The sequence below is a fragment of the Trachurus japonicus genome, chromosome 17 (assembly GCF_045865225.1).
Source record: "Trachurus japonicus isolate A0001 chromosome 17, Traja_1.0".
NCBI classification, from domain to species: domain Eukaryota; kingdom Metazoa; phylum Chordata; class Actinopteri; order Carangiformes; family Carangidae; genus Trachurus; species Trachurus japonicus.
The window spans coordinates 18,484,049-18,510,138 of NC_140923.1; the positions used below are offsets into that span (position 1 = coordinate 18,484,049).

Consider the following 26,090-nt stretch of genomic DNA (forward strand, 5'->3'; position numbering starts at 1 on the left):
TATTTAGATCATATACTGTATAGAAATAATCATTAATCTATGAATTGGATTTCACTTAGGAAATGAATACATTTTTCTTTGGCTATTTATCAAGTTTGCGTGTGCTGTTCACCTGTGCTGCTCCACAGGAGGAGAGCAGCTCTCTTGGAAACAAGATGGAGGAAGAATGTGGTGGATGGAGTAGGGAGCCGCACTCATTATGGCACGGCGCATTCCACAGAGTGAGAGATCAGCCTGGAGGCCCTCGGCAGCTGACAGCAGCTGCATTTCACAGCCTTATGAGGAAGGTGGTGGTGGTGGTGGTGGAGATGGTAAGTGGAGAGGACAGTAGAGAGGAAGGCAGGGTTGGGTATGGGATGAAGACGTCCAGAGGGACTTAGTTATCATTTGGCATTCCTCTTCTCCTTTCATCACTTCGGATAATGCCTCACATGTGGGTGTAGGGGGGATAGGGAGGTGTCGAGGGGAAGGGCTGGGTGCTGGGGAGAGGAGGGATCTTGTTCTAGGTAGATGCAATTTTTGAAATGTATTGAAGTTTTGAAAGCACCACCCCCTTTCTCGCTCCCTAGACATGCTCCTCCAGGCTTTTTGATCTTTGGCTTGTGACAAACACTCGTACCACAGGCATCTGATTTGGAACAATTAGAGGTTTCACTCTCACTGATGGAATATGTGAACACACACTGGCAATGAGGAGAATAAAAAACCTGTAATAGTGGATCATGAGAGGCATAGAGTCATCTGAAATAACATATCACAAGATAAGCTCTACTGTAGTTTCTACATTTCTTCTACAAGCCTCCCTGTTACTTTGGCATGAGTGACTGGAGAAAGGTGCAGGGCAAGGAAAGGCCAATATGAGTGTGTCAGAGACAGAGAGACAGAGCAACTGAGAGGGGGCATTCAGATGGCTGCCTGTCTATAGCAATTACACTAACCAAGGCTGTGTGTCTGTTTTGGCTGTTAGCGTTTGCTGAGGCTGTTGTGTCCCTCTCCACTGTCTTTAACAACCGATCGACTCTCCCCTGAGAGCCACTTAGTCTGTCCTCCATCCAGCCTCTTGAGTTACAGCTTACCCACACACATGCTCCCATCAGAGGAGTCACCATCTGGGCGCACAGAGACACACAGACCCACATGCGGATGCGGGCTACCGAGCTCACATGGAAACACTCAGAAATTGACACTTTTAAGTGCATCTATGAACATAGCAACAGCACTGTATTGACCCTACAAGGTCAGAGACAGCTTTCCAGGGTCCTGCAGTCATGAGATATGAATTATTTTTCCATGTAACATCTTCACAACAATCATAGGAAGCGGCAGATTCTGGGGTTGACTAGTGGAGAAAACAATGAGGATGTTTTCCATCATAGACCTGTAGTTCCTTTCCTGTCGCTGACAAACTGAGGATGTAGGAAGAAATATGAGACATAAGACATACTCAAACTATCAAGGGATCATTTCGCTCATAAAACTTCTGAATATGATATATTTTTCCTCAGAGGACTTGTTGCTGTTGGGTGTTGTTATTCCTGTGCATTTTAGATACTTTGATCACCACAAACTAATTTCCACTCAGTCACAGTGTCTTTGTTCTGGCTGCAGAAGCCTCAGAGATGGATATCTCAAACAAGCCTGTCTGTGGTTAGATATCACAGAGGTAAATGGGCAAATCCTTTTTTGATCATTGTTTTTTTTTGTGATTTGTATCAGCAGAGCAGTTGAGTCAGGACTGATAATTTCATACATCCACCAAGCAACATACTGGAGTGAGCCAGACAGGGAAGCCTTCTTAGTGTGGTGTCATTTTATCCCTGTTGCTACATTTTTACAGCTGTGTTTTCCATATAATTTGAATTTAAGCATGAATTTCACTGATCTCATTGCAAAACCATCTCTCTGCTGTTTTTTCTTTACTATATTCAGAGATGGACAGGAACAAAGTACATTGACTAGAATGCTATGCAATAATACTAAATGATTATAGTCTATTTTTCAAGTATCTGTACTTTACTTGAATATCATTTTTTGGGGAAATTTCTGACTTTTATTCCTCTGCACTTGAAAGACAAATATTGTACTTTTGACCCCACTACATTTCTATGAAGTGCCCTTACACTGAAGCAGCTTTTAGTCAATGGAATTACTTTTTTTTTTTTTTACTCGAAAATTTGGTTGACCGTACACTGTGTTCATCGCAGGTAAAAGCAGTCACTCTGACTCACTGTGATTTTGCTTTTTGTGCACTTTTTTTAAACAGCTCAGTTCTGTGGCAGAGGCAGGTCGAACTGCATTTGAAATGTCAGACCTCAGGAAGGATTCCTTTTGTTTTAAATGTTTGCAGTGCCAAGCGTCATCAAAACAAGACAACAACATGAAACAACACAGGCTCCTTTTGTTAAAGTCAGATTTGTTTTTGTGGCCATTTCTCTATGGTTTGAGTTTTTTTATTCTACAGGGTCTACATCCAGAAAGTCAGTGCTTCAGCAAGTTGTTTCAGAGTCATTATAGATTCTGTAAATACACTGAGGAGCAATACAGTGATGTGCTGACAAAAATCCAAAATTTACTTTTTGCTTTTTTACTGAAATGTTTTTTAAAATCCAGTACTTTAGTTCACTTTAGTGACTCTGTAACTTTCACTTCACTGGAATGTAATTTGACCAGAAGCATCTACAGTAATTGATCTTGTACGTTGTCCACCTCTGATTAGAATAATTATTGTTTTCAGGCTTTAATTGCTAGATGAAAGTAGAGCAGTGACATTAAATGTGAGATGGAGGAGGACATGGATTAAATGAGCACATAGCTCAACATTTACCAGGACCTTTGCAGTTAATGCCCACAGTGCAGGTCATCAGGACACTTTAATTGTTTTCAGTGTTAGTAGTCAGCCTGTGACTTCCAGTCAAACAGCACCAGCAGCACTGGCAAGAAGGACCTTTATGTTTACTGACACAGGTCTTTTTTTATTGGGTGTTTTAACCAATCAGAACAGGGGATCTAAAGTATATACTTTATACATTCTTTAGTCAGTGCCTTCACTGGTGAGTCATAAAGCTGAATGTGTTGCATATTCCCCTGTGGAGCTCTGCAGCAGCCAGTTAACAGCTTCACATAAAGTATGACTGTGCAGTGTATCCCTCTTCGCCAAGTATGAATACCATAATACCAACTGAAGTGCATCTATGCAACGTAGCTCTCAGTGCTATGAGCATCTGTACAGATGGCAGGTGCTGGTTAAGAGCAGTAATGACACCCATTAACCAATGTTTCACCGCTCCACACAATCCTGCTTCATATGCATCATGGCCGTGCAGCGTTCGTGCGTAAGAATATATTCTGAGAAGTTGTTGTAAGAGTGGAGAAAAAGTGATGTGCTCAATTTTTTTTATAATGAGCTGAGGGTTTTTTAATTAATCATCTGTAGTCATGATGATACAGGTATATAGCAGAAGTGGGGGTAAAGTCTATCTGTCCTTCTTGACACTGGCAAGGCTAAAGGCAAACTCAAAGGGAAATTTAAATATCTTTATCCCGACACCCTCATTAGACAGAGGTCAGCATTGTCTGTTATCATCTTCTTTCTTGCGTCACCCTGTGAGGACAGTCAAGTTAAGGGCATCGTAGAGTTTCCACACAAGACAGAGGCAGTTTACTCTCTACGCTAACCCAGAGCAAAGACATCACATCGGAAGGCCTTTCAATAATACAACAATATAGCAAGGTTTCCACTTCCATTTTGAGGGTTAGATGTGATAAAACACTGCGACATGTCTCTTTACACATCAGGGAAGGAGACAAGGAGAGGAAAAGCTTGTAGCTTCTGGCATGGCATGCTGTGTGCACAGCTATGGCTAGAAACATGGAGGGATGTCAGTGGTTCCGATGTACTCTTGGCAGCCAAGGTTATGAGTTATGAAGTTGATATTAGAGAGAAGGGAGCACCGAGTGGGAAGTGTATGACCTTCATCACTCACCATCCATTCTTTCTCCTCTCTTCCGCTCTGTCTCCCTCTGTTCTGCAAGCCATGAAGCAAAAGGAGCCCTTTTCTGTGAACTCTCTAATTAGGAAGACCTTGACGTGCGGATCTCATCCATTGTTCCTCTTCATTTTGGTGGGAAAATATTTCATTGATTTTTGCAGCAATCGAAGGCGGGCGGAGCTGAGAGGGGCTATGTGTGGGATTAGGCTCTGCGGGGGGTTTCTGGGACAGGTGGGGAGCTAGTGAGGCAGAGTGTGTGTATGTGTGTATCTGTGTGTGCGCGAAAGGCGGGTAATGTCTCTCCGCATAACCCCTACCCCTTCTCACCCCGAGAAAGAACCAATTACGGCTGTGATCCTGGAGCCATCATATAACTCACCTCTTCCTCCGGCTCCCACTGTTCGCTCCGTACCTGCTGCACAACTACTACTTTGTCTTTCTTCACACGGTTGTGATGAACCCAGCTCATTTACAAACATCTGGTTTCTGTGAGGTTTTTGTTTATGTCCTCTCAAGCACAACTATGATATAAGATGGCCATGTTTTCGCAATCAAACGTAATTCTTTGGGATAGTAAATAGCACACTGTCGCAGTCTGACTGCTGTTGTTTTCCCAGTGGAGCCTTCCTGTCTCTTTCTCCCTCCCTCGCTCTCTCTCTCCTGTCACTCTTGTCTGTCTTGAAATTACGCGTTACCCCTGCAGGTGCCAACATCTCTGAAATGATTATTCCTACCACACAGAAGATTGCTTTTGGTAATTATATGTATCATAATTAAATTTGATGAACTCCTCTGAGACATAAAATCTCATTTGACCCAGGTGCCGGATTTCTCTTCCTATACATAAAAGGAGAAATGTCCTCTACTATTAAGAGAGATACACTTTGAATCCCTCAACTGACATCTTGATTAAGCAAAGCAGTATTTCCACATTTAGCAAATTCACTGAGGTCCATCAATAACTTAATTACCGAACAAGTGAAATGCAAATTCTCCGTTGTGTAACGGTGGAATAAATTGAGCAGGATTGTGCAAAGGCCAAATGTGGCGTTTGAAGCAGGAAGAAAAAAAAAAGAAGCTGAAGGTTAATACCTTTTCAGCCAGACCACACGTGGCCGCATGAGTCAGAGGGCTCTATACTTGTGCTCTATTACTGTTTATGGAGGCAGAGTGCAGTCTTTCACTCATTTTACCTTTTTTCTATTAATATCATATGACCAGACAGCAGAGGGCAAACGTCTCCAATTCTGATTTTTCTTCCCTCTAGGAGATTCAGCCTCTTATTTCTTTGATTATATCTCTGTATGAATAACATCCTTGAAGTTTGCCTTGTGTGTGTACACAAAGCCTGTCCTGTCCTCCGGTCTTCATGGGATAGAAGTGGTCTTGCCAGATCCTTTTCATTAGAATCTAATGTATAATCATTCTGTTTCTACATGATTGATTATTATTTCTGCCTAATGTCTACATCTATTGAATGTCCATGTATCCTGAAAGAAGGATCCCTCCTCTTTTTCTCCTCCTGAGGTTTTCTCCTTTTTAGAGCTGACTTCTTTTAAGGTTGACTGAATGGTTTGAGGAGAATGAGTCGCATCACAAGATGTCACCCTAATTTAGCACCCACGGGTAATTCTGTCAACGCCATGTCGCCACAATCAAAACCAGCAAACGAGGGAACATATTTTGAGCAAACTGTGCTTCATCCGTCCAGTGTCATCCCAGACAGTTTACGGTAGTAGTCTGTGATTTTGCCCTTAATTTGTAACACCACCTTTCTTGTTTTTCGTGATTACTCGTAAAATTATGGACATCAGAGAACAGGAGCTTGTGAACCACATTCAGACTCGGGTCTCCTCGAGCAGTTTGTGCTCCAGGCTTTTCCTAGGCCCCCAAGATCACTGTAAATATGCAGACAGCTTACCCAGGCCCTGCAGCCAGCAAGTGCTGAGATTAGATTTAGGCCTCAGACAATCTCGTGAGGGGAGTCACCGGGGATCGAGTTTCGGTATTTCTCTGTGTTTTGCTAAATAAATATTTTAGAAATGCTCACACACACACACACACACACACACACTGGTGCTTTAAGGACACAGCTACAAAAACGTATGCGAGAAATGCCTACCTTCGGCTTTACCATTTCTCTCCCTCTTTCCTGCCAGGACTCTGTCTCTGTGCCATCGTCTTCGTGCCATGGTCGTAAGTTCATTATGTTCCTACACTGTCCTTCACTCAGTATTCCCTCCAAGTTTTCTACTCCCACACTCTGATCTGCACCGCTGGATGGATTGCTTTTTCTCCAACTCTCTCCCCTTCTCTCAGCAGGGGTTCCCCGCTGTGCACCAATCCCTTTCTCGCAGGTGATTGCTCAGGGAATATTGATTAAAGTGAAGATTTGCTGCTGAGAAGTCACTTTTCAAACTTCCTGTGACTTTAATGTGAAATAAAATGAACCTACCCCTCTGTCTGTGATAAACACCTTGTTGCGGGTGAAGTATATGTTTAAGAGAACCGGCTCTGCCCTCGTGTCCGTCTTCACCTCTTTGGCTTTCTGTCAGCTGCAATCTGTCTATCCCCTGCCATCTCTCTTGCACACAGACACACACACACACAAATCAGCTTTCACTCCTAATGTAATGTACTGCTGCTCGTCATGAGGGCAGTATCTTCCTCTGTCTTTCTAATTGCTCTGATTAAAGTGACAAACAGGCCCAATTAAGCTAAAGCCATAGGGGAAGGATGCTATTAACAACATCACCATATCAATGGTCATTACATCCCTTTAACTATTAGCGGAGCCCTACAAGTGCAATTAAACCATCCATATGACCTTGAACTGTCTCCTGGGCAATAAGGCATCTCCTGTGAAACATGCAGCAGTATGAGAGAGGGTGTTAAGTAGTGTTAAGTATTTCCTGACAAAGACCTCAGCCATTAAAGATAATTTTCCATTTTATACAACTGGGGTCTTTCTATAGGTAACAATAACAATCTGGAGTAATTACAGAGATCTGGAACCATGGCAACAAAGTATGAGGGGGCCAAGAGAAAAGAGCTGTGACAACCACAGGTTGTAAAAAAAAACCTGTAGGTTTATTCAGATGATGAAAACCACTTCACTTGAAATGACCTCCAATGTTGGTCCTTCATTGCACAGGAAATCTCTGTGTGCACTGCTGCAACACATTTACTGTTAAGGTCAAAGTTGAACAAGGAGGGCAGCCTGTAAATATTATGGCCAGTCTGGGTAATCACCTTCAATTTGTCTGAGCTTTTTCTTTAAAAAAAAATGTGTCTGACTACATTTCCAAATCTGGTGCTGTAGACTTGGTAAGTGAGAGAACCTGCTGGTTCTGGAAATAATTTCCCACATGCTGTCTTCACATTTCAGATAGGTCTTTAAACTTGACACAGAAACACGGTAATTTCTTAGATAATGTAACAGTCCTGTAGGTTTTGATTATGGACACCAATTAATGATCACAGCTTCTTTTCTGAGACACTGTGTTTTCATCTGTCATTTTGCAGTGATGAATGGCTCTAAATACTACAATACCCATGGGCCTTTGCTGCCCATTTTGATAAACACACAGACCATATATTTTTTGTTGGTAGCAAAAGACACAACCAAGTTAAAGTGTTATGGTTGGACATCATTTGATACTTACTGCTGAAATGTTGTGAATCATAATTGAATTGACCCCCCCACCACCATTTTAAAAACATTTACATGTTTGTACTGTATGATCAATGTCTGATCAAACAAGCAGATATAGACAGATCCAAGTCATAGTAGTTTGTCTCCTGTAAACCAGTATCTTTGGGAAGAAATAATCTGACGTTTGGAATCAAGCTTAATTCAGAGATACCCCCGTTGTCACCGCTTGGGCATCTTTGTCAAAAGATCTGTAGGAGAGCAGCAGACACTTTCAGCACTTCCTCAAAAGGACAAAGTGACGACTGAGGCGCCATCACAAACTTGAAAAGATGGAAAATTGACTGTTTCATGAATCTTGTTGGCTTCCTCTCTGTTTGGCACAGGCCCAGCACAGCAGTCCCCCTGCTAATATGAAGCTGGATATTATCAATCAATTAGAGTCAATAAACAGTTATGGAGGAATGCTGAGAGTTGGATACATTCCCGTATCTTTTGACTCACCTCATTAACCATATCATTACTGTGCAACACACTTTCCCGTGTGAAGTGCTCCGCAAGTCCCTGGCAACCTAGACTTTACGAGCTTACTGTAACTACTTGTCTTTTACTGTATGTGCATGGCTAACTATGTGTTGGAGGCTGCGGGAAGAGTTTTGATGGGAGGATAATTTCCAACAGTTTGTCAAAATATTGTCACTTTTCTTGGAGAGCCAATTTTTGGGGTTGCGTGTAATCCCAGTGACGGCCCGTTTATTAGTGGCTGATGGCTTTTAACACGTGCTGCCAGGCGGACCGGCACTGACAAAAAGCTGTTTATTTCCTCAGCCATTATGAAACCAAGCATTAGACGTCATATTCATGCACAGCGCTGACAGTAGTGTTACTGGATAATAACCCTTCCTCCCTTGCTTTTTTGACTCGCCATTAATGAAAACAGAATTATCACCCACTGAGTCACACACCATAAAGTGATTGACTTGTTTTCCAAGGCCTTTATTGAGTGCATTTTAGTACAATAGTTCTCAGAAAGTTACAGCTTACAAACTCTTGACACATACTTGTCACAATTTACAAGTGGTAGCTATACAGAAACAGAAACAAAAAGGAAAGGAACCGTTCACACTCTTAAACATTGTACCTGTGCACACATAAATGTCTGTACACAAATCTGCCTATGCACACACATGAAATCAGTCTCTCTCACACGCACACAAATAAACAAACTGTGACATGTGCACACGCATATTCAGCTTCACCATCCATTGTGTACCATAGACGGAGGTTGTGACTGGTGTCATGGAAAGGTCCCATTTGTCCTGGTCTTCCTCCCAACCGGCTGCCGACAGCAAATTCTTCTGGGTTTTCAATGTGTGTGAATGTGTGTTTGTGTGTGTGTGTGTGGACATGAAGTGCCGTGTAGATGCTGTTTTATTTGTGTGTAAATCTCTCAGTCTGCAGTCTGTAACAGAAGAAAAAAGAGGATGGAGTAGTTTAACAAGTTTAGTTTTGCAGAGAGTCACGTCACATTATTGCAGGTGAACACGGCTTCCACTGTTCTGACCTATAAATGACAGGCATGAATTTAGCAACTAAGAGGATCGTTGGTCACTCCTCAGACAGTTACAGCACCATGAAACATTTAACAAGCTCTGTTCTTGTGTTTTGTATCACCGTGTGATGAATGGCTTCCATATGAGACAACGTTCAGAGAGGTATGGCAAAGCGCCTCTCCATTCATCACACTGGAGTGTCATTACAGTCAGATATTTAGAAGACAAACAGAGCGAATGGAGAAAGAAAGAATTACACTGTTGCATAATGAATACATTCTATCATCTCATTCACAGGCTCTTGGTTTGCAAAGCAAATACATAGGACAGAGCTGAATGGAGGACTAATGCATTCAAATTGAATCAGTGGCTTCAGTGAAAGGGATTTATGCCAATCTCAAGGAGTATGTGATTATATTTAGGAATACTTGGTAAATCAATGACTCAGAGAATTGCAAAGAAGAGGCAATTGATTTTGTCCATGAGCCAATCCAGTTGCTTGATTGCAGTATTTTCTATTAACAAACTACAGACATAAACAATTCTATAATTATTTCTATATTGAATAAGATGTTGCCATATAAACTACACTGGAAGGCGAGAGTGGCTGATTGGCTTCAATTAACTTAAGTTTCTGACTTTCATCTAACCATGTCTTCTATATGCCGCTCCTGCTCTGTAACCCCACCCTCCAGTAAACTGACTCATCCCTCTCTCTTTATCACATAATATGCACACACTCAGTCGGTCTCTGCTCACTTTTTTCTTCAGTAAGCATCGGGCTAGAAACCAGACACGAGAATAACATAATTAACGGTTGCTCAGTGTGTCTGTGTATGTTTATTTTTTGATGGTCCCATCAGTCTCCCACCCTGTGGCTGATGCCTGTCAGATGGGGGTCCCAGCAGATGTTTGCACCCCTGCCTGGGCCCACTGTAGCATGGAGCCAACCATTTCTCAGGCCAGCTCTGGCCCAGCCCGGCTCAGCCCAGCCCCAGCCCCAGCCCATGCCCTGGCCCAGGACAGCTTGGTTACACCCAGGATAAATGAGCTGGAGATCTGCCAGCCAGCTGGAGTAGCCAGGAGAGAGGGCAGGACAGACAGAGGAGGGGGAGGATAACTTGAGGGTGGTGAGTATACTTAATAATCTGCTAATGGGCCTGCCATCAATTTCTAATTTTGGATGCAAGGTAGCTAGAACTGTCGTCACTCATCTCTCTCTTAAAATAGGGCCAAAAGATTTTAGTGAGGTCAAAGCTACTGCAAAGAATTGATACTACAATAGCTCATGATAATTGTCTGTGAGCTAAGAGACTTAAGAGACTCCCTTTGACATACAGCCACAGCTGAATATTGTCAGAGCAACACTCAGGTCAGTTTGCTCTCAATTTCTAAAGGCCAAAGTGGCTCACATTTCATCAACACTTTCCCAAAGCTGGAGACAGGCCAGTTACCAGCAAGAGGGGACAAAATAAAAAACACATTGCCCAGTCCAATCATGAAGCACAATGCCAAGATATAAAAGAAAAAAACGTCACAATCCATAATTTCATAGTTAATTAATAATTTCATCTTTTAATTTCATAGTCTTCCACGACATTAATTTGGGAATAACGTAGACATCTCCAGTTCAACCAGAGGAAACATTTCCAAAAACTAATTTCTACATCTTATAATTATAGAGAGTGTGAAACTCTCGGTGGCACCGTGGCAGTTTGCACTCATCCTGCCTACACACATGGCAGCTGCATATAGTGAGAGTGAGAGAGTTTGTCGTCAGCAGTCTACGGGAGGCTGTGCCGCACTGCGAGCGCTGTGCTCGTGTGGGCAGTTTAAGTCTGCATGTTCATCGGAATGGCATCAGGCGTCTGTTGGCAAACCTCAGCCCAGATGTTCAGTTTCACTGTGTAGACAAGTGATGCTGATTCACTCCGATTTCCAGTGCCTTGATTAGTCTAACCCACTGCCATGCATCTCAGACTCTTGCCTTGGCCAAGATATTTGCGGCACCCATGAGAAAGACTAACTGGATTTGCCCAAAATAAAATCCGCCCGATATAGAGCAATTTGAAGTTAAGTAGTGTTTTTACTGTGTGATCAGTAGCTACTTACCATGGATTTGGGCCGGCCGAGGCGGGGTGTTTAATTCCCCTCTGGATGGCGCTGAGCACTCCCAATACAAACAACAACAGATCAAAAAGAAAAAAATAACATAAATCATATCTGTACAAGTAAGTGCTCACCAGCAAGAGACAGCATGTGTACACCCACATTTAACATGATCTCCAATAAATGGAATTTTGTCAATTATTTTAACTCCTACAGCAAAATTTCATATAGATCTACAATACCAATTCTTCGCCCATGATTCCTTTTAACATTTCCCTCAGGTCAGATTCAAACAGGATTGTCCTTGTGCCCCTGGAACAAGCCAAGTGTCCGTTGTTCAGTCGTCCGAAGGGAACCAGGGCACCGTAGGAATCCACACATTGCATGTGTCTATCACAATCTAGTCAACAAACATGTCTTTGCCAAAAATGCAAGCAGAGAGTTCTGTACATACATAATCATACATATCACCTTCAATATGAAGGTTTATTATGAAAGATATAATCATATTTAGCAAGAGATAAACATATTTATATTCTCTGAATCTGGGTGGGGCTGGCTGAGAAGTCCTTTGGCAAGGCCTTCCACCCAGGACTCCACAGGTAGTGTTAAAGTTAAAATACGAGTGGACGGCATCTTGCTATAGTGATCAAACAAACAAACAAACAAACAAACAGATGGTAGAAGACAAAAATATAACTAAGCTCTGAGTTTTCACCAGTCCATTTACGATACATTTTGTCAAATTCTTCAAACAAGCAAAAGATGATGTGAGAGTTGAAAATGGTGCTCCACTGTACATCCCTGTATTCTTCTTCTTCTTCTTCTAATTGTTCCAACTGGTAATTGCTTTTTCTTCTGAGACGTATTTCTGGCCAGGTCAAGGCATCTTCATTGCACACGTTGACGACAGAATGGATAAAATCACAGGTCACATGTTGTTTCTAAGTGTCTCACGCTTCTGTTTACAATTTTCTAGTCCAGATAATATAGAAGTACAATATCACTCATTTTACCATGTAGTCTGAACTTGTGAGAGGTTCCCTGTGTCGACATCTGATTGGTGGTTATTTTGGTTCACAATGACATTAATGGCTGTTTATACCCACAGCAAAATGATGCCTGTCCTCTTTTTGTGGATCGGTAGAGAAACAGTATCAAGTCTGAACCCTGAACTCCTGGCGTGGATTGCATGAAGTGTGATAGCTATTAACCAAGTGGTGGTGTAGACCCTGGTCTCCTGTTGTCATGGTTTGTGGATTAGATTAAGACAATAGTCTCCACTCTGGCGCGTTCCGATGGATCGGGGGTCATTCGAGGGCTGCCATTGTTGTTGGTCCTGCGAATGCTGCCTGTTCCGTGGCACAGCGCCCCCTGTAGTCATGCCATAGTGATGGGTGACTGGCTCATCTGCACCCTCATGGACTGGATATTACTGAGGATCTTCTTCTGGTGGCCTGCCAGGGTCACTCCTATTCTCAGCAAGTCCCTAGAGGGAAAGAGGCAGAGTAAAAGGAAATTGAAAACCAAGAACATATTTTGAAGCAATAGATGGGAGGATTTCCATCACATTGAAGATTGAATAGATCATCTGAGTATGAGGCCATTATACTGTCAAAAAAATTGCATTGTATTTCCTGGTGCATTTACAATCCGAACATGACTGTATGAAAACAAGTTCAGGATGGAAAGCCTGAATAAATGTAAACACAAATTTACAAAATTAATTCCATCACTTGAGAGAGTAATTAGTAATCTATGTTGCTTTGCATTGCAAAAGAGACTGCATAAATGCCACCAAGCCTCAAGCATACATTTTTAATAAAAAACTGTTAGACGGATTTTATATTTCGCATAAAGTTGTAGACCGAGCAACATTGTTAATTAAAATAAATGGAGTGCAATATTTATGTCTATTGATATTACATGTGCTAGGAGAATTGCTATCATGACCCAACCTTTGAAATTCTCCAAATAAACAGCAGTGCATGCATATGCCTCTGAAAATGTGTAGTGAAAGGATTTACATCTACAGTATATCCACATTTTGGAACATTGTTGTCAGAAAATGTTGAATTATTATATCTATATAATTATTACAATTGAATAGCCCAGATGGAAACATTCACACCAAAATGACTATGTTATTTTCTGTTCTAATGAGTCATATTTTTATGCATATCCCATACAGGCTTTAGTTTGATGCAATCATTCAAATACTTGAGTCACTCCGTGCATTCAAGCCAAAAATACATGCACTCGACGTGGAGTCATTTCAATATAAGTGTGCCCATCAAGCGCCATATGGGCTTGAAACTCGTCGTCTGCACACGAGGCAGTGAACTCACTCTGAGGTCATTTGAGCCACCAGCTGCAGGGAGGTAAAGCCTGAGTTGAGGAAGTTGTCTCTGTACTGGCTCATCTTGATGGCAGTGAGCCAGTCCTCTACTGAGCTGAAGGTGTTGAAGTCAGGTATGGATCTGTCCAACAGTGGCTGAGAAGGCCTGCAGGGGAGGGGGAGAGAGAGAGAGCAGGAGGGGGGTGAGAGGAGATATATAGCGATGCTTTGATGCAATATGCGCAAGAGGGATTTAAAGAGAAGGATAAAAATTATGGTTTTTAGTGTTTGCATGGTTGTGTGTGTGAGAGAAAGAAAATGCAAGATTGAGGAGAAAGTGCTTATGTATTATTTGCCCTGAAAAGTATTCTGACCCCATCTATCGATTGACATCTGTCTGTGATAAAAAGTTTACAAAGAGCAGAGATTCTCCTCTATCGCAGGAGAGAAGCTTCACTCATTGCCCTGAATGCCAAGTTCTGCAACGAGCCAATAAACTTAGATACCACTCATCACTTCCCCAGAATACTGCAGCGATGCTCCACACTGTCAGACATTAGGAAACTGGTCACAATTAAAGAAAGAGTAAACCGAGCTACACTCAGGAGGAGGGACCTTGAAGGAAAACATGCTTCAGTGCACACATTTTAACTCACATGGGGAGAAAAAGTTGCCTTTACAACATGGCAATAAACCAAAGCCACACAGCCTAAACAAGTGGCTTCAGGACAAGTCTGTGAATGACCCTCAGCGGCCCAGCCAAAGCCTGGTAATTGAATTGGAGAAACTTAAAGCTTTCAGTTCACAGACAGTCTACAGTCTTCAATCTGACTGAGTTTGAGAGGATCTATGAGAAACTATGGGGAAAAAAAACAAGGTTTGCAAAACCGGCAGAATCGTGCCCAGTAAGATTCAAAACAAATCGAGGCCAATAGGCCCTGTACAAAATAACGCGTAAACATTCTGAATATGTATGTAAATTAGATGTTTCTGTATGTTTTAATTTCTCTAAAAACATGTTTTTTCTCTGTCATTATGGTCTAAGAATAATTTATGTATTACCACAAAATGTAGAAAAAGTGAACTTTCTGAGGCCAATGCGAGGGGTAGAAAAAAAATCCCGGGGAAGAAAAGTTCAGGTTTAATGCAATCAACAGTAATGAATCCATGTTTATTTTATGAGAGGATAAAAAAGTAAGCATGTAGCTACTTGCTGGGTGCTGACAGCAAGTGTAAATAGTGTCTGTATAAACAGATGAAAAGTATATTTGTGTGTATTTAATGTCTGCTTCAGGGTGAATGTTTGTGTTTATGTAGAAAGTGTTGAAAAAGTGTTTTTACTCACACTGCGGGGATGTTGGCTACAGCTTTGAGGCTGGTGGGGTTACGGATCATCTTGTCCAGGGTGCTGACGATGTCGTTGAAGCGGGGTCGTACGTTGCGGTCTTTCTGCCAGCAGTCCAGCATTAACTGGTGCAGGGCACTGGGGCAGTCCATGGGTGGTGGCAGACGGTAGTCCTGCTCAATGGCATTAATCACCTAAGGGAGTCAGGGTGGGAAGGGGTGCAGGTGTTATCTATTCTGATAGAACTGATAATTCTGCATACAACACAAGTCATACAGTAATTACAACCAACTGCTGTCACTAATAGGATTTTTCTACAAGCTGGCTGCTTGTCAATAATATACTTCATTAAAAACAAAACACTCATTTGACTGAGTTTTCGGTGTCTGATGACATTAAGCATATCCACTCTGTAATCCCGACACGCAACGCCACTGTCTCAACATCAACCCCCCCTCCCCCCAACAAACAGACACTCTCTCCCCTTGGCTCTCTCCCTGGTCACTCAGCCGACAGTTAGCATTCAGGCTGATGTGCCCTTCCACTCGACTCTAGCCAATCACATGTCACTCCTGGAGGACAGAGTGAGGAAAGAGAAGGAAAGGGGAGCAGAGGTAGTGTCGTTGTAGAAAGGAGTCACTGGGGAATGGGCAGATTGCATATAATTAACACTGTGAAGTACAGCTTCCTGACACCTCTCTTCGAAGGCAGCACAGGCCATCCTGGCCTTGTTAGACAGAGTTTCAGGGCAGTCACAGTCAAGACTCAAGTGTTTCTGAGTTGAATGAAGTTCAGAAAGAACTTGAAGAGGGTCTGGTGAAGTACATATAATTCAATGATCCTTGTGTTTTGTTTGTTATCTGTATAATACATGATTTGTAGCAAAAGTACAAATGACTTAAAGATGAGGTGATGAAGGGAAACATGTTTATTCTATACTTGTGAAACCCCATTGTAGACAATACAAGTCGCTGCACTGCACACTGGTGGAGCCAACTAACACATATAGATACATGCAGTCTATAGATGTAATCTTTTCTTAAAAATGCATAGTTGCAAGATGAGGGTTTGATGTGAAATCAAGTGTAAAAGATACTATCATTAAAAATTAGAGGCTGCTCTGGAGGTTGGCAACTCTAGAGTTGACTGCAATTCAGCAGAATCTTGACAAATGGTGCATATGGAGTGGTTGTGTGTGTGTGCGTGTGTGTGTGCGTGCGTGCGTGCATGTGCGTGCGTAGACTCAGCAGCCGCACACGCTGAGTGGTGCCAGTCCTCCTCCCTGCATTAGTCCCACCAGGCAGTGTTTGCTGCTGGCCCACTGAGGCAACATCTGCTGGGTTGGACGCTCCTTGTGGAGTGGGGTCCATAGAGGCCTGATGGCTGGCTAGTCGTCTCACTAAGACAGCTTAGGGAGAGAGACCTCATGCTATGGGACTATATCCAATGGTTGTGTGTGTTTGTGTTGGTGGCTATGTGACTGTTTATGGGAGTCTATGTATGTGTGTGTGTATATGGAGCTTTTCCAAACGGACATGGAGAACAAAGCAGAGCTCTCAGCAATCATTCACTGCTCTCAAAAGCCGACCAGGAAGGAAAGGGGCTAGTGTGAGTTTGGCTATAATAAGTCTGCTTTCAAAGTCAGAGTCAAGGACATCAGTGATGATGCTATGAGATGGGAACTGATAAAAAAAAAGTGTGATTTATTACAGCTTCCTCTCTTAGCATTATCCTTGATTGTGTATCTATGGGGTGAAAAGGAAGTACAACCGCATGTGTACGGAAATGGACGTTCTGTTAATGATGCAGTTTATTCAGATTCAAACTTGTTTTTTTATTGCACTGAAGCTGGGAAAAGTGATAAAGCCCGGCTTAAATGTTCCTTTTTATGATCTTATGAAATAGGTACTTGAACCTCCTGGAAAACTGCTACTTCATCAGTGGTGATGCCATGCCACATTAGTGCGTACAGTTACACGTTTCTGCACGTCCTGTTTAATAAAACTTCTCCCCTCTTCATAATTTCATATCATCTCATTCTCAAGCAAAGGTTTTTAATGATTTTTGATGTGTACATAGAAAAACGTACATCTTGGTTGGACATGTCCCAGTAAGGCCTCTCTCCGAATGACATCACTTCCCACATGACGATGCCGTAGCTCCACACGTCACTGGCCGAGGTGAACTTTCTGTAAGCGATGGCCTCTGGTGCTGTCCACCTCACTGGGATCTTCCCACCCTGATGAGAGAAAAAAAGAGGCAGAGATGGTGAAAAGAATGAAATATTCTGATATTAAAAACTGCTTTCAGAGGTGACCCAACAGAGTCAGCCATACTTGACTGTTCTCCACCATCCATCTAGCTCTTTAACCCCGCATCTACCCAGTGAATCAATCCAGCAGCCAAAACATTCACCAGATTCTGCCTCTGCCTCAGCAGCTGCTCCCAACAGTGTTCGCCCTTCACACATCGACCAACATTACATTTAGCGTCTCCTCTCCCTGTTTGAATAAAGGAAGATAGGCCTGGGCTTCTGCTTGTACGTCGAGCGTGTCTGCCTGTAATTGGGCTACCTGGGCCTCAGGCACGCCACGCGCCCTGTTGATTGAAATTGACAGCTGCTTGTTTAAAATTCCACACGCACACACACAGACACACACTCGGGAACATATGCACAGGCAAAGACATAGATGACTGTACATGCACGCCCATTCACACAAACAGACACAGGCGCACACACAAATCCCTGTTTGTGCCCCCACACCCCCCACAGCACCACCTCTTATATCTGAGTTGAGCTTGCCAACACTTTAATAATGCCAATTAGCTAAACCTGAGCATTGGCAGATAAGCTGCTGTTGGAAACAAACCCAAACCCAGAGAGCAACCTACACAGACCACCCTGCTCCCTGCTGGCTCTCTCAGAGCGAGGAAGGCAGAGAGGAGTCAAAGAGAGCGAGGCAGGGAGGTGGGGAGATGGAGAAACAGAGAGAGTCAGAGAAACAAGAGATGGGTGAGGAGAATGGGATTCAGAAAATGCCTGTTCTGGGTGTTTCCACGTTGCAGCGGTGGACACAGAATATCGGAAAGAGCTGTAGGACCTCCTGGGACTCCAAAGATCAATGTGCTCATTGTGTGTTTTGAACTAAACTCAACGACCAGAGCTCCTCAGGTTTCACAGCTTTGCATGAAGCCTGACCATGGACCTAACAACCAGGCACCACTGGTCAGTGTCACTATGTGGCCTATGACCTATGACATCACCAGGTCAACTACGCCCACTGCACTCATTTCTCTGGTTCCCTTATTCTCGGTCTCGCTGCAGGCTCTCTCTTCCCTTCAGTATGAGCTGCTGCACCTGCAACCTTTGTGTGGCCTGGTCAAACCAGACACTTGCACTTAACCATTTGTGTATGTATTGGTCTGTTTGCTTGATTGTTTGTTCATCAGCAGGATCATGCACTAAACATGGTGGAGACGTGGAGCTGAGACCAGATGGGAAGCCATTCACTGTTGGTGGTTGAATTTGTCTGGTTGATTTTGTTTTAATCACGTCTCACTTTACAGCATATTTCAACATTTTTGTCAGCTACACAGAAATGTGTGGTTCTTAATGTAAAAGATGAGAAATGTTTATCGAGTTGAAATCTGTGAGTTTGTACATTTTAGTAGAGATCCAGATAATAATCTACATGTGACAGACATGCAGAAGTATGCACTCAGCAGTCTAGTGTCTTGTCTGTTTAGCAGACAGTCAAACACAAAGACACATCGTAATTAAACAGATTTCCAAATTGATTAGATTGTTAGTACATTTGATGAGAGTTGGCTACCCTTCCCTTCTTCAGGTGGTGCCCATGGTGGATTTAATGTAAATTAAATCCTATTATTTATGTAACTAGAGCCGCACTCAGACGGCTCAGACTTCTGCCAAGGGCCAATGTCAAAGAACATATTTCCAAGACTTTCAAGAAACAAACACAAAAAAATCTAATTAATAGTAAATGATCTGGATCTCCCCCAAAATTTAATGGGTCTTGTTTGGCTCAAGTCCCATCCTTCCACTAAGTTCAGTACAAATCGGATCAGTACTTTTTTGCATAATCCTGCTGACAAACACACAGAAACGAGCGCAAACACAACCTCCTTGGTGAAGGAAATTAGGGCCTGAGCACTGACCGGTGAGATGACCTTCTATTTTTATCATTATTATAGCCATCAATTGATATGCTGTCGTACCCACAAGATACCCCACACAGCTTTGTTAGTGTGGTTTCCATGCTGTGTGTATACTGTAGTATGTAGCTTCTGCAGGTCTGTGCTGTGTGGAGGTGCAGAGGTGGAGAGGCCGAGCCCATGAATGAGCACCTCTTCAGATTTGACCTTTGAGAGGATGCTGACACTGAGGAGAGATTTAACATCTGACCCTGAATGGATACACTGCAAAGACGCAGAGGCAACACTCAGCTCTCATTGAGCAAGGCGGAGAAAAAGATATGAAGCGCTATAGGAATTAGCCAATGTTGGGACAAACAGAGCGCAAGAAAGAAAGATGGAGAGCATCAGATCAATAGTTGAATGAAAGCTATCTATGCCCCAGCGACTTGAATGCTTTTCTCATATCTCAGACTTGTTCATATCTGAATCATCTCATCTATACTGAAACCCCAGGACACTTTATTTTGCCCTTTCTTTTGTCTAAGGGCAATGGAGCTACACAGATACAAGCCAAATGTCTTCCCAACGAAAATACAAAACGGCCAATCCCCTTCTTCTTCATCTGTCACTCTGTCAGGGGCGATGCTTGGAGTCAATTATTTTGTTTGGACCAACATACACAAGATGAAAAACGAATGAAATAAACGCAGAACAACATGAAGGGAGAAAAAAAAGGTGCTCCTAGCAAAACGCTATTACAGCCTCTCTTTGTCATTCCTTGATTACTCCCTGTTTGCCCTGTACATCTGGTCTCACGCCCCAGGACCCTGTTGGGATATGAGCTGAGTGTCACTGAAATAGCCCCAGCAAAGACGCAGGATCACAAGAAGCTCCCTGTGTGCCTCCAATGAGAGAGACTTTGGTAATAACATTTCTAAGGCGGGTGAGTCAGAGGCAGCTATGCAAACCTGTAGTAATTACTGCTGTGGGCCAGTGATAGCTCTGCCAAAATCCTGCTTTAATAATATGAAGTGCTGAACAGCTCATGCATGCAGGGAAGGAAGCAAAAACATAATAAAGAGTATTGGCATTTTTTTTTCCAGTAGAAAGAGCGTTAATACCACGAGGAATGAGTTGGGTGGGTAGCAGAAGTGATGACGGGAATTAAAACGGACCTAATGTCAACACAAAGGCGTGAGTGCTTTGTGAAGCCTCGAAGCATGGGGAGAGCTCTTTGGATATGGTATATTGTGTTGGCAACTCAAAAAAGGAACAAGCTGTTTTCTGTTTGCCTTGTGGAGTGAAATAATGCAGCTAAAATAGAGTTCACACACTGCCATTACCACGGGCAGTTATCTCAGAGTTTGTGCAGGCGAACCAGACCGTAGCACGGACACTGCAGCTGCACAACTTCCAGGCCTTGAAAGGAGTAATCTGTATTGATATCAAGTGATACTGAAGTAAGCAAAACTCCCTTAATAATAAATAAAGTGGATGACAGTGCCTTATTTTCAAAAGATACTGGATGGGTCTATTTTCTGGTTGATAAATGTCGGCACTAAGCGTATAATGTGGAACAAATATACGCCTCCACCTACAGTCCAACAAGTCCGCCGCCCCCTCTCCATGTACCTCACTTGGATCAGGATTTTATTTGTCTTTGTTACTACCCACCTTAAGCATGTGGACAACATATCCACACATGTTTGCACACCAATTTCCCGTCCAGAACAACCTGGTGCAGACACAGGAGTGTGCTGTCAGCCCCATGTCACCAGAATGAGATTACAGTCCATGACTGGTTCCACCTGGTTGTGACTGTCTGTGACAGGTTGTGACCGGCTGTGACAGCTAAGCGCTACGTCTGAAGCCCGACCGCAACAGAGATGTGCTGGGACTGTCAGGTTAAGAGGTGTCATGGTGAGAGGAGAGGTGTGTTTCCGTGACAGCCAGATGAAGGATAAACATGTGGCCTGGTAGTATGTGTATGTACCGGTGTCTGTTATGGTCCCTTGGTCGAGTAATGTATGTATGTGTACACGCACACCAGATGCACATAGCAATGATATGAAATGTGTGAGGCGGCACACAACCAATGTGGCATGTACTTATGTAGACTGTCAGTGACATGCTGCTGCAGGATGAAGTCAAATCTAGAGCAAATAAACCTGTCAGAGCATAACACCAGTCTCAGTAACTGTAACTGGAAAATAAGCGTCCAGAGTTTGGTCTTGTTTCACCTCACATACGCTGTTTAGAAATTCCAAATAAACTTTCTCCTTCATCTGGAAGTCAAATATGTAAACCCCCTACACCCCTCCCCACAACAACAACCCTCCATCTTTCCCTCCTCCCTTTTCCCGCTTCTCCTGCTTCTCCCGCTACTCCTCCAACTTCAGTAATCCATTTCCAAACAATGCACTCTCAAATGGACTTGAGCACATTTACTTAGGCTGGGGAGAGTGCTCCATCAACATCCCTTTAATGAAATCCTGAGAGCAACGATCTGCCCTGGATGTCTGCCCAAACAGGATGAAAAAGAGAGTGAAGGAGATGGAAAGAGAGGCCGAGGGAGGACAAGCGAAATAGAGAGACGGGAAGTAAAATAGAAGGAGGGGGGGAAAAACGACAAAAAACAAAGAAAGGTGAACAGTGACGGAGATGTTGGTGACTTAAGACACCCATGGGAATGTCTGACGAAGGAAAGACGTTCACCATATATGTGTATGTGTATATAAATATACTGTATATACACTGAAGTCATGGTCAACTTGACAGAGGCATCCATCAAAGATTCATTTTATGTTCTAAAGCTCTCCACTGGCTTTTGTTTTTATATTTGATTAACAAAAAATTCTAAAAAATCTCTCCATACTACGTGGGAAGATAACAGAGGGAAATGAGACATTACTGTATGCCCAGAATAGTCCCTCGTAATTGCTCTACTTTTGGAAAAATTCAATCTCTATCAAGATTAAAATACATATGCCTAATATTGCCAGGAACCCTCTGTCTCGCAGCCTTCTGATCCCATTTCAAAAAATAATTTCTGGAAGCAAGTGAAATCCAGTCATACCACAATACAGCAAAGGAGAGAGATAACAGACATTTCACAATTTTTGTGATGTGGTTCATTTATTCATTAATATTTAAGAGTGTGCTGAGACACATGGTCAAACAGGAGGAACAACAATACCAATTTGCTTGACAAACCAGATTTGTTGCAGGACAGAAGTTTTATGTCAGCACCAGGTGAGACTGGTGAAATTCTAGTAAAAGTTGTTGCTACCATTAAATTAATATGACAGCCAGTATAGCCTGTGTATTTTACTGTTATAGCTATGCACAGCTTGAGGCAAACATTAACAGCTTGTCAGTATTACAGAGTAGAATCTTCATCTCCACCTCAATGCCTCAAATCCATACACACATCACACAAAACACAGATCTTGTTATGCCATTCTCTGGGCTCATTTTGACTTGATCTGGCACAGCTCTTCCAGGCTGTTGTAAAGCTTCTCTGGCTTAAACATATTGCACAAGACTTTACACCTACAATGCCACAGAGGGGTGAGAGTGCTACAGCAACATGACCTTGCAGATTTGCAGGAATGAACCTGAACCCCATCTAGACTTCTCTCAGAAAACCTCTCACACCCACCTATGGGGATTTTTACTAGTTACTTTAAAAAAGAAGAGAGAAAAAACTCAGCTTTGAGCATCATCTGTCTTTCCAGTATTTACTCCATTAATTATCCAATTTCCCCAACATCATTAGCACCTGACTGTGTTTCGTTAAAACAGAAAATTAAACTCCCCCAAGGAATCTGCAACCAATAGACTTCAACATCTCTGTTATCTGCTGGCGCTATCAAATTAAACTTAGCTTACTTTTACTATTCTATGCTAAATGCTCAAAAGTGACCTCGCCCCTGTGTTTCCTCCACAGGTTGTGGAAAACAAGCAATTAACATCTGCAGACAGTCTTATCAAACTGTAGAACAACATGAACAGTCCTGATTTGTCCTTTAATACAGAGGCTACGTCTGCTCCATGTTGTTTAAGTTAATGGGAAGTTTGTTATGAAGGCACCTTTAATGAGAATAATACAAAAACAAAAACAATGGCCATGTGAGAATTTTATTTATTTATTTTAAATTGGTTTTTGAAAAGCAGATGCTCTTATTTAGAAGTTATTGCATTGGCAACAAATTGAATCTCCCTTTTGTGACTCCGCAGTAAAGTGTTTTCTTTGTTTTGTCTTCTTTTTAATGGAGACGCAGCCTCACCAACAGAGAAGGTATCTCTCTCTACTGATTTAATTGTACACAAGCCACTTCATTGTGAATCCTTCTCCGATGCAAATGCCGTCCAACAGCCACAGATGGCAAATCAATGCCCACCTTATCCTGACTCCGGCAAACATGACAGAAGGTATAAATCAAGGTGGAGTGCTTTGGATGGTTGCTCTTTCTTTCATGCCGGGACCTCCTCCATATTCATCTCCATTCCTGGAATTTTTTCTGCTGCTACCTCAAGACTGAACAAATTAAACTCTACATTGTGAATAAAATTAGCCTGGAAATATCTTAATTGGTTTCAAATACAAAAGCAAGAGATAAAAAACAAAACAGGGGGGAGGGGGGGGGGATTTGGTGGGATGTTTTGGATTTTCGTTTTGATTATAAATGAGTCTGAATGAGGGTTCGGTCCCTGGCAGCATGGCTTCAGTTTAGCAGAAGACTCAGATGGGAAGCCAGCTGGGGATCATGCTTGGTCACTGCACTGGTGACTTACACTTAAGGGGGGGCTGTGGAAGTGGTGATCTGTGCAGGAGAGGGTGAACTTCTCCACATGCTCTCCAATAGAAGAAAGTACACGCCCGGCTTGTATATGTGTACTCAAGCTTGAACAGAATAGTTTGAAACAGTAAGGCATCTACTGCACATCACATTTGAGTGACATGCTGTGATTCAGATCCAGGTGTCAACTTTTGGAGATGTCACAGGAAAAAAACAGAAACAGATTTTGTGCTGTTCCAGCTACAAAATAATAAGAGCAGACATTTGTTTTTGGAGCTTCAGCAAAGTATGTTTATACACCGGTTGTTTTTGAACATCAGAAATAGCCTACAGTGAAGCTAGTTGTTGATTGTTGAATTATAGAGGGAGAATGACTGCTGTGCAGCATCAAAGAGAATCAAAGGATTGCATCTTGTCTTCACCTATACAGAAAAATAAAGAAAACATACTCAGAATCTAACCCCAACTTCAGTAATTACAAAGACTGAAGCACATGCCTGTTAATTGCCAGTGAATGTGTAATCTCTATTTACAGTTGAAAGTTCTATTATTGCTTCTGTGGAAACAACCGTTTCCTGGTTTAAATGCTTATTTAAACACTCTTTACTCCATCTGATCTTTGTGTAAATTAGCTCGTGCCTTTGCAGGAAATTAGCTGTACAGCTAAATTTCAATGAACGTGTGTGTGTCATAGCTAATTCCAGTGAATATTTTTGCTTTGTTTCTCAGGGAAGTCATTGAAACAACCCTAAAGGATTTACTGGGATATATACTGCTACAGGTTTAATATAAAGGCAGATTTGTATTTTATGCTTGAATTAAAATGAGATGGCAGGAAAGTGGAAGTCTCTTTATCTGCTTTTGGCCTGGTCCATATGGATGTGTTCCCATTTCAATTCTTGTTTACTGTTGAGACTCTGTCCCCTTAACTTGAAGTTCAGTGCATAAATATTTCACTACAAGCTGAATTGACAAGCCAAAAAAAGTGCATGGGCCTGAAGCCAGAAAAAGGGGGAAAGGATGCAAATAGAAAACAGACAAATGACAGAAACAACAGCGAGGTCCACATAGTGTGAGCACTGAAGCGGAGCTGAGAGAATGTCACTCAGGTCACAGGGATTTGACGGATGAGCTTTGTTACTGGCTCTGTGTGACCTCGCCTTTCAACCCCTCTCAGCCTCAATGACACAAACAAACAAACACACACACACACACACACACTCACTGGGAGAGAGACAGGCACCTTGGGGGAATATGCATGTAGACCCAGAAACACAGCACACACATTCCTCTAACCACACATATACATGCACACTCAGTCACAACATACAGTAGATATTCTGTTGACATGCGAGGCAGTGACAGTTTCTCCACATCATCAGCTGAGGCACAAGCAGAAATTCTTGACCCATACCTGCCCTCCTCACTGTGGCCCTGCGGGCATGAGCACTCAATAGAAAGGGTAACACCGCTTGTCTAAGCTGTTATAGACTTGACACGCTATACCCGCACGCCAGATTTTAGAAACATATCCACACACGCATACACGCCCTCCCTATCGACTATTCCCCCTCTTATTTTTCCTCCATAAACTGCACGTTAAACCCCATGGACCGTACTCAGTTCTCTGACTTTCACTCACCCATGAGAGAAAAACACACAGTGAAACATATGACCCATCATGGCCGTGAACAGCCCTGACTCATCATTTGTCACATCTACACTGACTATGCTGTTCCGATGTGCCTTTGTGTTGCTCCAGGAAAAGCCTTGAAAAGGAGAAGGAGTGGACAGGTTGAGAAAAAGGAATGATAGATAAATGGATGCATGGATGGATGGCTCCTTAGATAGATGGATTGGTGAATAAAGAGAGTAATATGGAAGTCTTGCTGGTTAGTCAAGTGTTTCAAGAATCAATCCTTTCCCTTGTCAGGTAGCCAGGGTTGCTCACATCTCACCTGGGCTTGTGACGCTCCCATGGGACACTTCTCGAACCATGCAAGCACGTGTATGTAATGAGAAAGCAACGCAAACACTGTACAAATGCGAGAGAACCGCAGATACATATAAACAAACAGGCTTTAAAGTCTTTAAATTAATTAGCACACGTCACCTTAGCGAGACCAGTGCAGTCCAAGCATTGT

At 42.6% G+C, this 26,090-nt stretch overlaps 1 protein-coding gene across 3 annotated transcripts in view; it reads right to left on the minus strand.

Moving 5' to 3' along the window:
- Positions 1–8,608: 8,608 nt before the first annotated feature.
- Positions 8,609–26,090, minus strand: part of ephb1 (EPH receptor B1) — a 164,256-nt gene continuing 146,774 nt past the window's right edge. For all 3 annotated transcript variants that reach the window (XM_085805599.1, XM_085805597.1, XM_085805596.1), the window contains 5 exons: positions 17,076–17,225; positions 14,987–15,180; positions 13,652–13,807; positions 11,307–12,792; positions 8,609–9,103 (listed from right to left, as the gene is read on the minus strand). In XM_085805599.1, the coding sequence (XP_085661725.1) occupies positions 12,684–12,792; positions 13,652–13,807; positions 14,987–15,180; positions 17,076–17,225 (609 nt within the window). In that variant the 3' untranslated portion in view covers positions 8,609–9,103; positions 11,307–12,683. The remainder of the gene's footprint in view (positions 9,104–11,306; positions 12,793–13,651; positions 13,808–14,986; positions 15,181–17,075; positions 17,226–26,090) is intronic.